The 16562-nt window shown below is 44.7% G+C and overlaps 2 protein-coding genes across 3 annotated transcripts in view; one reads left to right on the top strand and one right to left on the bottom strand.

Moving 5' to 3' along the window:
• The window catches only part of Pofut3 (protein O-fucosyltransferase 3), an 89334-nt gene extending 72963 nt beyond the window's left edge, over window positions 1-16371 (bottom strand). For 2 of the 3 annotated variants that reach the window (NM_001411761.1, NM_001012360.2), the window contains 3 exon segments: window positions 3047-3341; window positions 8956-9291; window positions 16253-16371. In NM_001411761.1, the coding sequence (NP_001398690.1) occupies window positions 3047-3341; window positions 8956-9036 (376 nt within the window). In that variant the 5' untranslated portion in view covers window positions 9037-9291; window positions 16253-16371. 3 annotated transcript variants of the gene reach the window in all.
• The window catches only part of Erich1 (glutamate-rich 1), a gene marked incomplete at its 5' end in the record, with an annotated part of 52793804 nt that overhangs the window by 38168283 nt on the left and 14608959 nt on the right, over window positions 1-16562 (top strand).

Here is a 16562-nt window from a genome sequence, read left to right on the forward strand (position 1 = left end):
TTGTTGTTTCTCTTGCTGAGTACTGAATACAGATAGCCTCACATGGACAAAATGCCTGCTCTACCACTAACCTGGCCCCTGCCCATCTCCTACTTCCTGAAGGTGATACCAGAAACTGTTGTTCATCTACAGTGCCAACCCATGTAGATGCACTAGATTATTCTGGCAAGAGACAAACAGACAAACACTTTAGGATACAGAGACTGAATTCAACATGATGTCAATCCAGGAACATTTGCAATGTATATCCAAGATGGCCGCTGTTCCATTCTCACCCCTATAACACAAGGTTAATTAATGGGTTAAGCGTGGAAGGCTGAAATAGACCTGTGGAGCCTTGAATGGCACATTAGCAAAAATGACAAACACTTAGCACTTGGTTGTCAATGAGAGTGGTGGCAAATCAGAGGACCTACAGTATGACAGGTCACAGCTGAGGCATACTCTTAACATGCCAGGAAGCTGGATGATGGCAAGGCCACCTCTGAGAAAAACATGACCCTAGCACGACTACAGAATTAAGTGTGGTGCAGATGGATATGCAGTCCGGAAGAATTACCAAGCAGTCCTGCTTTACCAACTTCCACCAGCCCAGCTTTTTGAGTTCCGGCCATGACAGAAGGACAGAGTCACCCAGCAAAGCAATCATTACAGAATTTTAACTCATAAGAACAAGAAAATTCAATACATTGGCTAAGACAGAAGAATGAGGCAAAAGCACACTATGCACAATGGCTCTGTGTGTGTGTGTGTGTGTGTGTACATGTGTACATGTGTTTATGTTGGAGGACACAGGTATTCAGCTTGTCTCACTGGGGCACGAAGCCACTGGTGTGCTTTTTAAAATGTCTACTACCAATTCCTAAGAGCATCCACAATGTTCAGTATTATTTTGTATGTCTCAGAAATAGTAGGCTGGGACAAAGCTCCGTGATGAAGCACTTACTGAGCACATACAAGGCTCTGGGTTCAATACTCAGTAGAAAAAAATAAATACTTGATTTGGGAGCTGAAGAGATGGCTCAATCAATAAAGTGCTACCTCATAAGCAAGAGGACCTGAATTCAATCCCCAGCACCCACATTAAAAAAGATAGATATAGTGGCAAATACTTGCAATCCCAGCACGAGACAGAGACAAACAGATTCAGGCTCACTGCCCTGACAGCTGAGCCTAATTGGTGAGCCCTGGGTCCCAGTGGAAGACCTTGACAAAACTCAGGGTAGATTACTTCTGAGAAATGACCTCCAAGGTTGACCTCTGCCCTCTACATGCACACATACACACATGCATGCACATACATACATGTACCTATATCTACATGAGTATGCATATACACATGCCCACATAAACACACACACACACACACACACACACACACACACACACACAACACACACATATTCAATATACATGAATAACTTCCTATCTGTACCTTGGTTGAGGTTTTAGTTGTACGCCTACAATTCTAGTTTACACATCTTTACCATTGTATAGTATCCCACTGTGTCAATACAGCATTTTTCATTTAAAAAAAATGTATTTTTAAAATAACTGAGTTATTTTTAAAGCTTTGATGGAGACAAAACTATCACAAACAACACATATACCTATCTGAGAACTCATGAAGATTTGCACCTACTAAAGGGTTATTTGATATGAACTTATTATGTTTATTAGCCATTGCCAAACCAACATCCAAAGAAGTTTTCATCAGTCATTGTATTATAATTATTTTAAAGCTTTAATGGTACAAAAGCACATCAACCCTGCATCCCTGAGTAACAGCATGTGTACAACACACACACACACACACACACACACACACACACACTTACTTTTCTGCAGTTAGTTCTGGTTATGATCTTTTGTTTCTCAGCCTTGGAAACCTACTACGGCGTTGTTATAATTGAGGGCAATTAAACCAAGTGCTTTGAAGTATGGCTGAAATCCCAACAGGGCAAGAAGCTGAAGCAGGGAGGGGTGGATTTAGCTCCAGCCTGGGCCACATCACGGAACCCTGACTCAAAAAGCCAAAAAAGGAAAGAAATTAAACTCACATGCACACACATGCACAAGCACCTACATTCAAACACACACTCACACATGGATCCCATGCCGTGCCTGCCTGTCTCCACCATGGTGGTCATGGATTCCTCTCGAACTGTGAACTCGCCTTTATAAGTGCCTCTTAACAATGACAGAGATGTCACTAAGACACCATGTTTACATAGCAGTCACCTTAGTGACTCAGCTCTCTCCCCAGCCATTTCTTTTAATCTTGATTAATCTAACATCAAAAGGATGAACATCATACTTGTTTATGTCCAATTACACATCTGTCATAATGATCAGAAGTTCCTGCCTTCATCGCCAGTGATATCTGAACTCATGTCAACAATACCAAAGTCTACGTATCAGGTTCAGTAAACACTACAGTTACCTATGAAAACACTGAGCAGCCCAACTAACCAGGCCTAGTTGGTTTTCCCAGTTGGTGTTGGTGTCCTAATTGCTGTTCTTCTGCTGTGAAGATACACCATGACCAAGGCAGCTTATAAAAGGCAGCATGTAATTAGGAGACTGCTCACGGTTTCAGAGGGTTAGTGTGTGATCATCATGGCAAGGAGCATGGGGACACACAGACAGACATGATGCCACATGCTAATTGCTAAGAGCTTACGCCCTGTTCTACAGGCAGTAGAAGAGAGTGGGCCTGACACAGGTTTTTAAAATCTCAAAGCCTATCTCCAATGGCATACCCTCTCTAACAAGGCCTAATACCTCCTAATCCTTGGAAGACAGTCCACCAACTGGGGACCAGTCATTCAAACATATGAGCCCAAAGGGGCCATTCCCTGTCAAACCAGCACAAATAGTATTGTTTGCTATCTGCTAAATACCTCAGGCCTTCTACAGAGCTAATGAAGAAATCGGGTGTACCAACACGTGATCAAGGAGAGCTCTGCCCTCTCAGGAGATGAGCAGTAACTAGGCTTTGAACAGACATTAACACATGAAAGGAGAAAGGGAAAGCCCAACTCACCATAGAAGAGGAAGGCCTTGGTCATAGGATGATGCTGGAAGGTTCTATTGATAGTAAAGAAGCAAGCATCTGCCCCACACTGGCCGAGCCTGCCAGTCTCTCCAGTCAGTGGAGACCACCACAGCACAATGGGGTAGCTACCAGCATCCACCTTGTTCCTCCCAGACAAGGCCAGTGCGTCCTTTTTAGGAAGTGGGTTCAAGTGTTTGGGATCTCCCTCCACATCTTTCTGTCCATCTTGCAAATCGGAGTTTTTAAACTTCTTCCTTTCAAATTTCCCAAGCTCAACCACTACCTGAAAGTGAAGACAGTCAGTATCAGAAGCTGGTTCCTCCATTTCGTTCATTGTACCTCTCATCTGTCTTGGTGATTTTGCTTCCTGTCAGTCTTCCGTAACAATATACCAAAACTCTGTTCTTTTTAACAAAATCTCAAACATTCTATTTTACCAATAAAGATTCAGGAACCAAATGCTGTGGTGAAAGCCTGCTAGCTCAGAGAGACAGAGAAAGCAACCAGCCGACCTTCCTCCTCAGCCAATATCCCAAAAGGAAAAGAAGGCCTCTTTCTCCACATTGGCTCAAAAACCTTTCAAACTAAATGTCCCTCCCTTATACTTCCTCTATATCCATCCTTCTGATTCCCTCTTACTCTCTATGGTTTGTTTTTTGTTTTTTTTTTTTTTCTATCCTCACTCCCTGTCAACTGGTTGCTTGCTCTGCCTCTTGACCTACGGTTGACTTGATTAATCCTGTTTATGATAAACAGAAAGTTCTTGGATTAAAGGTGTGTGCTAAGGCTAAGCCACATCACAACTAGAAACAGGTTTTCCAGTAAATAACACTGTCTTGGGGTTCACAGTGTGATCAAACATCCTACAACAAAACCCCTTTAAAATACAGACATATTACATATTGCATACTATATTATAGTAATATTACATATTACTATACAATTCTAGAGGTCAAGAGCTAGGCATGGGCTTATAGTCTAACATCAAAGGGCTAGCAAATGTGTTTTCTTCTCCACAGACCCAGAGGGACAGACAGCCTCTTGGCTTTTTCTATCTTTTAGGAATAGCTCACAATGCTTATTTGGCTCACGACCCCATTTTCAATATTTAGATCTATTGATACCACTCCCCTCCCTACCGACAGCAGCTCTCTCTGTGACCGCATCCAGGAAAGGTTCTCTGCTTTCAATGACTTGTGATTACCTTCAGTCTCTGTGGATAATTCAGGACTACCCCCTTTCTTGGTCCAAGGGTGCAATAACAGCATACCTGAGGCTGGTAATCTCTAAAGAGTAAAGATTCATAGTTCTGGAGACTACATGATCCGACATTGAGGAACCAGTGAGAAGGAAAGGGTCTGGAAGGATTAGGGTGTAGCTTAGTGTTAGAATGCTTGCCCTTTATAGTCAAACCAGTGGGCTTTTATGCTGGCCCATGCCCTCCCCTAAAGAGATTATTTTAGAGCCAGAAATGGTGGTACATACACATGATCCTAGCACATAAGAAGCTGAGGGAAAGAGGGGGAGAGAGGGAGAGAGAGAGAGAGAGAGAGAGAGAGAGAGAGAGAGAGAGAGAGAGAGAATATAAATCAGAGTCATCATTTTATCAGCAACCAGCCCCTGAGATATCACAGTCCCAGGATAATGGCATTGAGCCCACAGCACCTCACCTTTTAACATCCCACGCCTCTCACCACTCTCCCTGTGTGGATTAAATTTCCAACATATAAACTATAAGGGTCATATTCACACCAAACCTTTTCCCCATCTCATGATACATTCGCAGTAATCGTATCTGCAAAGTCCCTCTTGCCACGTTGAAGTGACATGTTCACAGTTTCCAGAGGCACAGACCTAGCTCCCAAATTATCTGCCAACCAGGGTTGGTGATTCTAAAGGACAGTCAGACACAGAGGGCCCTGAAACCTATCCCAGGATCCCCAAGGATGATCTACTAACTCCTCCACAGTGACCCCCAGAGGGTTTGCACGCGGTATGGGGGAAGATACACATGCAGCAGCAGGGGCAGCTCCTGTTTAACAGGCATGCTCTTCCTGGTATGAGAAAGGGGCCACTGGCCACCAAGCATCACATGGAGTCTGTAATTCTCTGCAACAAGGGTAAAACTTAAAGTACCCATGCCAACTAAAATGTTAAGACCTTTTCTATGAAAGCCAAGTGCTATTTTCCAACAGAGTAAAGCAATTGCATTAGCTCTGAGCAACCGAGCCCAAGTCAGCCCTTGCCAAGAGCTTTCTCTGCATTTTTATAATGTAATAATATGGCTCTTCCCCAAAAGCTTAAGGGAAGCAAGTTAATTTACAGCCCCAGACCCTCTCTTCATTTAACCTTCCTCGATAATGTACAACCAGTAACTTAAAGAGAAAAAAAAAGAAAAGGCTGTCAAAACTCCAGGAGATGGAACTTAAAAGACAAAATTTGCTCCGTGTGCCTCACCCATGTGTCCTGTGTGAGGTGTGAAGTTCATCACAAATGACAGGCGATTTAAGGAGAGATAGATACGCTTTTCACGTGTACCTATCCCCAGGTGCCATTGTTGTTTCAGGAAATATGGGAGACTGAAGGACAGTAAAAAAAAAATTCTAAGGATAAGATCAGTCAAACCTACAATCCAAGGAGAAATAAACCAGTTTCTTCCACAAATCCAATACAGAAAACAAAAGAAATCTCCCAAAGAAACAAACAAAAAAATGCAAATGCAAAACTTGAGATTTGCCACTCAAATGGAGATGTATTTATTTACTGCAGATTCAGAATGCCATTACAAAAGACCTTTTCAGGAGACATCCAGAATGTCTACTGCAGAGGGTACTGAGAAACTATTGTTCCCTGTGATAGGTGAGACAGCAGGTGTGTGGTTATGGTTTTTGAAGTCTGTGGACTAGAGAGATGGCTCAGTGACTAACTGTACTTGCTATCCTCCTAGAAGACCTGACTTTGTTCCTAGGACTCCACACTAGGCAGCTCAAAACTCCTATGACTCCAGCTATGTAGGATCTGACTCTCTCTTTTAGTCTTTTCAGGCACCAACACAATTATAGCACAGTTGCACACATACATATACACACATGTGCCTACACACATGGGCACACATGCTTGCAATCCCCCCAACACACACAAACAAAAACAAAAGTCTTTTAGAGTCTAACTATATGATGCAGGGAACACATTCAGATTCCAGCATTCAAGTCATGGGGCTCTAGAACAGGAAGATATTGAGTTTGAAGTTAGCCTGGGCAGAAACAACAGAGACAGGCACAGACACAGACACAGAGAGACCAAGATAGATCAACCCAGTCTCAGAAAGAAAAATAGTCCATATGTGTTAGAAAAACAGACTAATGCAGAGCCAAGTGAAGTGTTACAAGAATTTGTTTTAAAATACCCCACATGTATTCATTTTTACAAGTAAATAATTAAAATTCAAAAATAAAGCTTTAGACACATGCAGTGAATTTTCTGACAAAATATAATGAGGTGTGGATTCAGAATGATGTCTAAAGTCCATGACTCCCTCCAAGAGCATTTGGGCTTAATTGGGCGATTGTCATTTACATCATCATGAGTAGACTACCATGTGTACTAGTCATTTTTCTCATCGCTATGACCAAATACCCAATGAGCAGCAAGTTAGAGGAGTGCTCACCTTTGGCTCACTGATTGGGGAGCACAGCACATTGTGGCAGGGAGGTCACGTGGGCAGGGGCTCCGCGTGGTGGGAACCTGTGACCAGGGCTCTTCACCTCCCAACCTAGCAGAGCAGGAGGCAGAGAAGGGATGCTCATTTCACGTTCTCTTTCTTTCCCTTGTTCCTTTTTTCCCTTTTATTTAATCTGGCCCTCAGCCCATAGGGTTGTGCTACACATAGTCCAGGTTAGTTTCCCCTTCTTTACTAAACATCCCTGGAAAAGCCCTCACTGGGAGACCCAGAGGTCTCCTAGGTGATTCTAAACCCAGTCAAGTGAACAATGAAGAGTAACCATCATGTCATTGATTTTAAAAGTATAGGTTATAAAAATGTGATGTGAGCTGAATTATGTACTCAGGCACATATGTCTATACTTGGTGGTATAGCCTTGAAGGAGATAATTACATCCAAATAAGGTCATTAGGGCCGGTATAACTGAGATCACTAAAAAAGGGTATACAGAAGCATGGCTAGGCACAAAGAAGCACAGAGGAAAGGCCATATAAACACAGAGAAAGAAGACAAGGAGATGAGTCTCAGAAGATACAACCCAGTCCACACCTCAGTCCTGAGACAACCCAAGCAAGTTCTATTTGCAACACAATAAATTTATCTTGTTTAAGCTTCTAAGCATAAAGTACTTTTTAATGACAACTCCAGCTGAGTGACGGAGGATCCACAACAGGCTGTTTCTTCTATTTACCTTTACCCTACCTATTCATCTAGCCTATGGACCAGTAACAATGGAACAATTCGGAACACAGGTGTTATATTTGTCATCAGTGGTGTTTTACAACTGTCTAACACTCTGAGGCATGAAACACCACCACACCTGGTATGACAGTGAGGAGCAGGAGATGGTCTCTGAACACTGACACAACCATCCGGTGTTCAACTAGAAGCTCCATCGCTACTAGCTAGCATCCATGGTGCTGGAAGGCGCTCTGCCCACTACCAGAGAAGAAAGGTAACGATCAACATCAGTCAGCCACAAACCCTGCAACCTACAGCAGCAACATGCCAACATCATATAATGGTATAACCAATCACTTTTCTTAACTGCATTTTTTAAGGGGGCCTTAGCCCACTCCATGAGGAAGAACTCGGGCCTAAGGTTGCTAGGGTTTCCAAGAACATCAGACTGGATAGGACACGGGCCTATGGGGGAAAGGAACATAACAATAAAAGGACCCCTGATGGCATTCTGCTATTCCTATAGACCGGTGTCTCACTCTGCTCTCATTATATGGGATGCGACACAGAGACCCACAACTGGACGATGTGCAAAGAGTGAGAGATGTTGGATCACTCAGTTTGAAAGTAGACATGAGTGGGTTCCCATCCCTAACCAAGAACTATCTACAATTGATGCCAGCTCGCTGGGTCTATCAACTACATTCCGTGGCAGACTCCATGCCAACACACACACACACCCCATTTTTTGTAGGTGTTTTGTTTCATTTTGGCATTTTTTTCTTATTGTTATTTTTTTCATTGTTTGATATTTGTTTTGTGCTTTTATGCTTTTTTTAAGAGCGAGAACATAACAGTTGGGTGGGTAGGGAGGTGAGAGGATCACAGAGACATTGGAAGAAGAAGAAAAACTTGATCAAAGTATACTAAGAAAAACTTCAATAAAATTATAAAAAATAACTGAACACAGTGGCATATGCCCATAATCACAACAATTGGGAGATTAGAGGCAGGATGATCAATGCTGAAGGTTATCCTTGAATACACATCAGATCTGAGGCCCATGAGACAATGTTAAAAGGAAAAAGAGAAAGTGTTCTCCCAACTGGGCATGGTGGCTCCTTCCTTTAATCCCAATACTAAGGAGCCAGAAGCAGAAGCATTTTGAGTTCCAGGCCACCATGCACTACAGAAAAGAAACATACACACACACACACACACACACACACACACAGAGAGAGACAGAGACAGAGACAGAGACAGAGACACAGAGAGAGACAGAGAGAGTGACAGAGAGAGAGAGAAGGAAGAAAAATAATAAAAGGAAAGAATAGAACAGAGGTGCTCTCCTTGCATCGTGTAATGTGGGTTCACAATGCTGAAAAGTTGAGCAAACACCAATTACTCAGAGTCCTGGGGGAAGAGAACAGGAGGAGAAAGGAGATGGACAAGGCCTAGCAGTGAATCTGCTCTGCACAACCCAGATTCCCAGTACCTGGACTGTCACCATCAGAAAGACAGTGGCTGTCATACAAAGGCAAGATGGCAGAAGCTTCCTCCTCGGAATCCGCACCATGCTGCCCCGACACGAATGACTGACAAAGGGCTGGCCTGGCCTCCAGGTGTCCTCTAGTCAGCCCACAGCCAGAGACAACGTCACATGGAGGAACCATCTGGGTGCCAATTTCCTGCTGGGAGCTGGTCTCCATGAAGGACTGAGAGCCACGGTTCCGAATGGGCCTGGCTTGGCGCTGAGAGGGAACAGCGTGCGATCTTCTTAGGCTATCATCAGAACAGCTGGAGTCCTCAGACACGGTGCCAGCCAAAAACACTGCAACAAATGAATCGCTTATTAACCATTATGAAGGACTGATAGGCAAAGCCTTACTGGGTAAAAGCACAGACGTCTGAAGCTACAAGAAACCTTATAGATCATATATGTAAAACCTAATCATATTCATATACTTAATACCTCACTCAGAAATAAGGTTAACTGAGACCAAAATGGTCTAATTTGCTCAGGACCACAGAGCTTCGTCAACTCCCAAGTCTTAAATCTCTCTGTAGTTCTTCCGCCATCAGACCAGTGAATTCCAGGGTTACTTACAGGAAGTTACTTCCTATCCAGGAATAAAGAAACAAATCAGGGTTGGGGATTTAGCTCAGTGGTAGAGCACTTGCCTAGCAAGCGCAAGGCCCTGGGTTTGGTCCCCAGCTCCGAAAAAAAAGAAAAAAGAAAAAGAAACAAATCACACACACACACACACACACACACACACACACACACACACACACTTACTTCTGATAAACCTAGGGGGGGGAATAATAAAGGTTGAGGCTGAAGAAACCAAGCAGCCCATCAGGGAATTCTGTTTTCTGCATTATTTGCCGAGGAGGCTTTTGTAGAAAGCACAGCAAAGCCGGGGCTGTGCGGGGAATATGAGATTCTGAAAGCCTCGCGGAAGAGTTTCATCTACCTGAACTGGGTGAATGTTTTTGGCGTTTTAGAGACAGGTTCCCCATGAAGCCAGGCTGGCCTCAAACTCACTATTGTAGCCAAAGAGAGCCCTAAACCTCTGATCCCACCCCCGATTCTCCCTCCTAAATGCTGGGATGAGAGGCACCCACCAACATGCCCAGATTTATGGGGTATTAGGCATGAAACCCAGGGCCCTGTGTATTCCAGACAGGCAACAAATCAAGTAAGATACATTCTCAGCCTCTTCAGAAAATGGATGGATGGATGGATGGATGGATGGATGGATGGATGGATGGATGGATGGATAGAGTCACTCCCACAGACTCCCCTTAGGCTCCCCCATCCCAGTTCTCCAGCTGGGGAAATGCCTCCAACCCATTTCTGTTCTCAGTCCCCGAGACTCCTACCAGAAGGGGACACAGAGACTGAAGTGGCCACCTCCTCCTGTAGGCAGAAAGGATTTCCAGTGGAAGGAGGGTGACATCAACCAACCCACAAAACCTTCAATCCAAAATCGGTCCTGACAGCAAGATGCACAGGGACAAAGATGGAGCAGAGACTGAGGGAAAAGGCTTGCCCAGCTGGCCCAACTTGAGACATCCCACGGGAGAGCCAACCCCTCACACTATTCATGATGCTTGCAGACAGGAACCTGGCATATAAGTCTCCCGAAAGGAAACAGGTGCAGAGACCCAGAGGCAAACTTTAGATGGAGCTTGGGGAGTCTTGTGGAAGAGTAAGGGATAGAACTGAGCAAAATCGGGGTTGGGGATTTAGCTCAGTGGTAGAGCGCTTGCCTAGCGAGCGCAAGGCCCTGGGTTCGGTCCCCAGCTCCGGAAAAAAAAAAAAAAAAAAAAGAACTGAGCAAATCAATGTGTGTGTGTGTGTGTGTGTGTGTGTGTGTGTGTGTGTGTGTGTGTGTTTGTGTGCAATATACAAAGCAGGCCATGAATTTGAGAGAAAGCATGGGAGGAGTTGGAGGAATAAAAGGGAAGGAGAGAAATACTATAAATATAATCTAAAAAGTTATTTTACAAAATCATAACTTTGATAAATGCTACAAACAGAAACCAGTTTAGCTCTGAAATTCGCATATTCTTTCATAGGTTTTAACATTAATACTATAACATTCCTACTAAAGGATACTAACACAGAGAGCAGCCAACCCTTCCTAGAACAGCTGAGAGCTGATGGGTCAGAGGAAGGGAACAAAAGGCTCTAAGAACCCTGCAGGATTCTACTCTGCGCATATTAATAGCTATCAGCTATAAGCTACAGAGCTAGCGTTTTGAATTCCAGTTTCAGGTTCTCTCCTTCAAACCTAATATCAATTTGGAGACGTTACTGAGAGTTTCGAGTCCTTAGCGTATTCACTGTTAAGTTATAATAAAGTTCATCCTTTCCCTTGCATGGCAGAAAGATTATTAAGTTTTCATCTTATGTGCAAAAGCAATTTACTATAGCTATAATTGGTATGACCCAGATTAGAGAGTAAAATATTCCCATTGTATACGGGAATAAAAAAAATACATCACTTTCAGCCCAGTTAAATGGGTCAGTGGGTAAGATCATTTACCACGCAAACCCCCGACCTATGTTCGACCATCAGAACTCATGGAGAAAGACTAGAAACAACGTCCAGAAAGTTGTCCTTTGACCCTGTCATGTATCACTGGCACACACAGCCACATTCACCCCACACCAAACACACGTACAGTCATATAAATCACTCAAAGTAAAATGAAGATGACATGGGCTGCCAAAGAGTTTCAATCTGTCACTTCCCTCAATCTCACTTACAATCACTCTGAAAAATAAGACAAGGCGGAGATGACTCCTGTTATTCCAAAAGGAAAAGTAAGCCTTACCAAATTTAAGCAACTGGCCTGGGATCATATTTTTAGAAATAGGTCTAGAAATCAGGTCATATGATTTCAAGATCAATAGGAAGAGACACCATCAACATGGCAGCTATTAGGACGGAAAGAGTCAAGAATGAAGGAAAACACACGCTGAAGCGACTCAGAAGTGAGTTTGGGATATTTTTGCAGCTACTCCAGTTCAGCATATGCAGGGCTTTGGTTTTTGTTTTTGCTTCTGCCTTGCGATTTCTAGACAGTCGTATCAACTACCAAAGAATGAATCAAGAGTACAAATTCCCTTCACGTACATCACTTCCAGTTAGGTTCCTACTCAAGCTAGGGCTGTAGTAAGGTGTCAGGAACCTGGCTGTGATTTAAATATTCGCCACTAAAGAGCGAATTCCAGCATCTGAATTACACTCCCTAGCAACCTGCCAGGCCTCGGGGTGCATTTACAAAAGTAGCAGGCAATCTAACCCATGCCAGTAATTAGCCAGGAGCATGGCATCAAGTCAGAAGCCCTCCAGCTGGGGAGGGCAGATGGACCCACGGAGAGCGCCATGCAGGCCCTCAAGCTCCAGTGAAATGGCACTCCAAAAGGAAGGCTCCACTCTGTTTCTGTTTCATCATCACCTACAGGACGAACCTCAGAGTTCTTCAGAGAGAACTCTGAAGAGAGAACATCAGGACATAATATTAATAATAATATTTTCCAGGAGAGAAGAAGTATCTCTTCATAGGCCATGGTATGTAACATCTGAGACGGACTCTGACTAACCACGTCCTAACTGAGAGCTGAGCTTCCCTAATGCATCCCATGGCTGCTTTGGCGCACTATCTACGGTTGCCCATTTGCCCTGAGGAAAGGGTCCAGATGAGTAGAGAACATCTAGAAGTTCTTTTACACAAAGAAATGAGCAGGAAAATAATTCCTGCTTTTTTTTTTCTACAGAAGATAAGGCTAAGTATTCCAAAGAAAATCCGCAGACTCTGGGTGCCAAGCTTCAGATTTTGGCAGTGGGGGGCCAGCGATAGAACCAAGGGATGATTTCTGCCCTATCCCTGACAAAGTTGATAAAGCAGGTCCACTGACATGCCTGACGCACTGAGTCGTCTCACTCTGGAACTGCTACGTTCCTTGTTGCTGTAAGAAAGTATTGTGAAAGCAACTTAAGGGACTTAGGGGAGCTAGGGTGGGCTAGGTTTGGCTCACCACACAGTGGGGAGGACACAGGAGCAGCTGTGTGAGGGGGCAGCTCACACTGTGTCCAGTCAGGAAACGGGGATACTAGTGCTCAATCTACTTCCTCCCTTTCATCCGGCACACAGGATGCTCGTGCCCTCATTCAGAGCAAGCCTTTCCTTCTCCACTGAACCTTTCTGGAAACACTCTCTGAGAAGTTTCCAGAGTCATGCTTCCCTGACGCTGACAATCAAGATTAACTATCCCAAATCCTGACACCCAGTGGGCTCCTCTCCTCCTCCCTCTCCCCATAGGCAGGACAGAAGTGAGGCAGAAGACACGCAGCTCTAAAATGACTTCCCTGAATTGGTTCTCCATTAGCAACTGGGAGGCAACAGCAATCGTCTTTACTAGGCTATAAAAATAACACCAGAGGGTTGGTGATTTAGCTCAGTGGTAGCAAGAGCAAGGCCCTGGGTTCAGTCCCCAGCTCCGATAAAAAAAGAAAAGAAAAAATAAATAAATAAATAAATAACACGAGAGATGGGTCTTGGAAGAATCTGATTATCCAACCTGAACAATTCACAGTAATGCTTAATGTCTCAAACAGACTCGGCTCTCCAAGAGATATTGTCACTTCATATTGCATAGATCTCCAGTGCACCGCTTAAAGTGTGGATGTCCTTAGGAAGAAATGACATGGGACACTGGCAGGAATGCGTCACGTTTTCAAGCACTTTTATCTGTCTCCTTTCAACTGTGCCGAGTCAAGGCTCCTCATTCACCCCTCAGGCCCCAAAACTAGTGTTCTTCCCATTCCCATGCCTCCTGGATTCTCCACTCAGCTAGTGATAAATTGATGTCCCAAGAAGGAAAGTTGAATATCTTGCTCTGACTGAAGTCCGCCCATGCCTTCACAAAAGTTCCAAATATCAGCTTAAAAAGAGGTCCAATATGGGACTGCAGCTCCGTGATAGGTCCCTTGCCGACCATACACAAGGCCCTGGGCTCCAACCCCAAGACTGAAAAAGAAACACAGATGTGAACCCCACTCTAATTCTCGAGCTTCCTTTCATAGTCTCTTCGGGGACCTACTTCCATCACCTAGAGCCCACCTCCTCAAGGCTCTACAACTTCCCCACACAGTGCCACCAGCTAGGGACCAAGTGTGTACAAACATGAGCTTGTGGGAGAGGGCGTCTGGTGTAGAATGACGAGAGTACGATGTTATGTTTCTTGGGACAATCCTGCATACATGGAAAAGCATTTAAATATAGTCTGGGAAGGTTTTTTGTGCTATGCCAGATTTATGTGTGCATGAGTAACATTGGCCAAATTACCATCTCTTCCTTTATTTCCTAGGTATAACCCTAAGGAAGGGCTTTTGAACATTGTTTATAAGGGGAAAAAAAAACCTTGAAAACCCCTTTATTTTTGTCCTTGAAGAATACAGGATGAGCAGTAACGCAGTAACAATGGAGGCTGATTCACTGTCAGACACTGCCATCTAGCAGGAAGCCTGCAGATGAGTTACTACAACTACAGACTTTTAACACACCTTTTTGGTCACTTGACGAAATGCCTTTGGCTTAGAAGCAAAAGACAGGTTTTCTTTTTCTTTTCTTCTTTTCTTTTTTCTTTTTCTTTTTTGGTTTGTTTGGTTTTTTGTTTTGTTTTGTTTTTTGTTTTTTTTTCTTCTCTTTTCTAAGGCAGGGTCTGGCTCTGATCCTGAACTGGCCTCTAAATCACCTTCTCTTGTCTTGGTTTCCAGAATGAGTGCTAGAGATACAGGGGGATGGGGGATGGGAGAAGAGGGGGAAGGGAGGCAGGGAGGCAGGGAGGCAGGGAGGCAGGCAGGCAGGGAGGCAGGGAGGCAGGGAGGCAGGGAGGCAGGCAGGCAGGCAGGCGTGAGATGACCTCTCCCAAGTATGGTGAAGGAGGTTTATTGGAGAGATGATGGTAAGCCTAGTAGACATGAAGGAAAGTCCAGAGCAGCTGAGGGAAGGACTGCTCACTGGAGAAGTTTAGGGTAGGGGGGCTGGGTATGTCAGGAGGACCTGGCAACAGATAGGAACTGCGAGATGCTGGGAGAACACGGCTGCCAACCTCAACTCTGGTATGTTAATAAGCACCACCTCAGTGAGCCATGTTGTTGGTTTTTTTTTGTTTTGTTTTTGAACCCTATCAGCAGAGGAGCACTGCACACATCTTGGAGAGCATTTGAGAGGCAGTTCTAACCCTGAAATAGAGTACTCTGCGTGTTGTTAGCTGGAACAGTCCATGTTCAGACACTCGGGCTGATTCTTCAACGCAGACATCAATTCCGGCCCTACCTGTAAGAACCCCACCTGAGAGTCTGGTGGAGCAAAAGGAAAGCAAGATTCTACACTGTAGTATGACATCTCCAGCAAGTGCAAGGCTGGCCCTGTGCTTGTGAGGACTGACACACTTGCATTTGAAAGCATTACGGTCCTGAGGCTCGGCTAGCCTTCTTCAAAGTTGGGCCTATCTGGCTTGCATGCATTGCACAGCACAAACCAGTCTTTCATCAACTGTTCTAAGCGCTGTTTCAGGGCAGCGTGTTAGTGCTTAGGAGGTAATCTATTGGAGCTGTTATGTTAAGGGAAAAAAGGCATTTTGTGTAAGATTTGTTATCCGTTAAGGAATCATGGGAAAAAAAATCCAATCGAATATCATTAAAAATCACAAGTTCTGTATCTTGTAATACAAAATGAGTCACATTTTAAGTGCCCTAGCTGGATACAAAAACCCAAAGAAACTACTTGTATACACATAAGCAAAACCTGCTTTATGGAGGCGCTCCCAAAGTAGCTACTAAATGCACAATGTAACCACCTCAGGAAAGTCAAAACTGCTACTCTCTGGACACAAGTCCTATCAACAAGTGTTTCTAAGGGAGCTCGCAGGTACAAACTGCAGTTCTCGACACAGCAGGGCCGGGAGACTTTGCCTGGGGCCTTGGGAAGAAAGCTGAGAGCAGCCCCAGCTCGTGCTAAATCAGACCCTCGGGATTCGGTGCTCCTCCCTGTTCCCTGATCCCAAGGCTCTGGGTCACCTACTCTCAGCGGCCAGATCGGCTTGCGCCCCAGTTTCTGGCTCCAGAAAGCAGTGCTTAGGGTTTCTAAGATCCTCCCCGCAACCCCTCCTCCCAGCGGACTCGGATGCTTCGCCAGGGCCCAGCAAACTGTCTTTCTTGCACTCTGCTTCGGCACAGCGCTCTGGTCTCCACCGGCAGCAGGAGACTCACCTTAGGCGGCAGGGTATCAAAACAAGTCCCCAGCACAGTAGTTCAACCATCCTCAGGGAATACAGGACGCTCTACCCACTCCCCAGAGCCCTCACTTTCTATTTACGCGCCTGAGCTCTCACGGAGACCCGGAGAAGACTCGATGGAATGGCAGGCGCAGCTCCGGGATCGCAGTCAGCCTGCCAGATCCTGGATCCACGTTTTCGTGGATGCGGTGTTTAAAAGCTAGCGGTCCGGGCTTCAAAACACTTTGGACCGCCTCCTTACTGGTACCTCTCAGTGCTATTGGCTCACGAACGCATCAGGTCCT

This window comes from Rattus norvegicus, chromosome 16, assembly GCF_021556685.1.
Source record: "Rattus norvegicus strain SHRSP/BbbUtx chromosome 16, alternate assembly SHRSP_T2T, whole genome shotgun sequence".
NCBI lineage: Eukaryota > Metazoa > Chordata > Mammalia > Rodentia > Muridae > Rattus > Rattus norvegicus.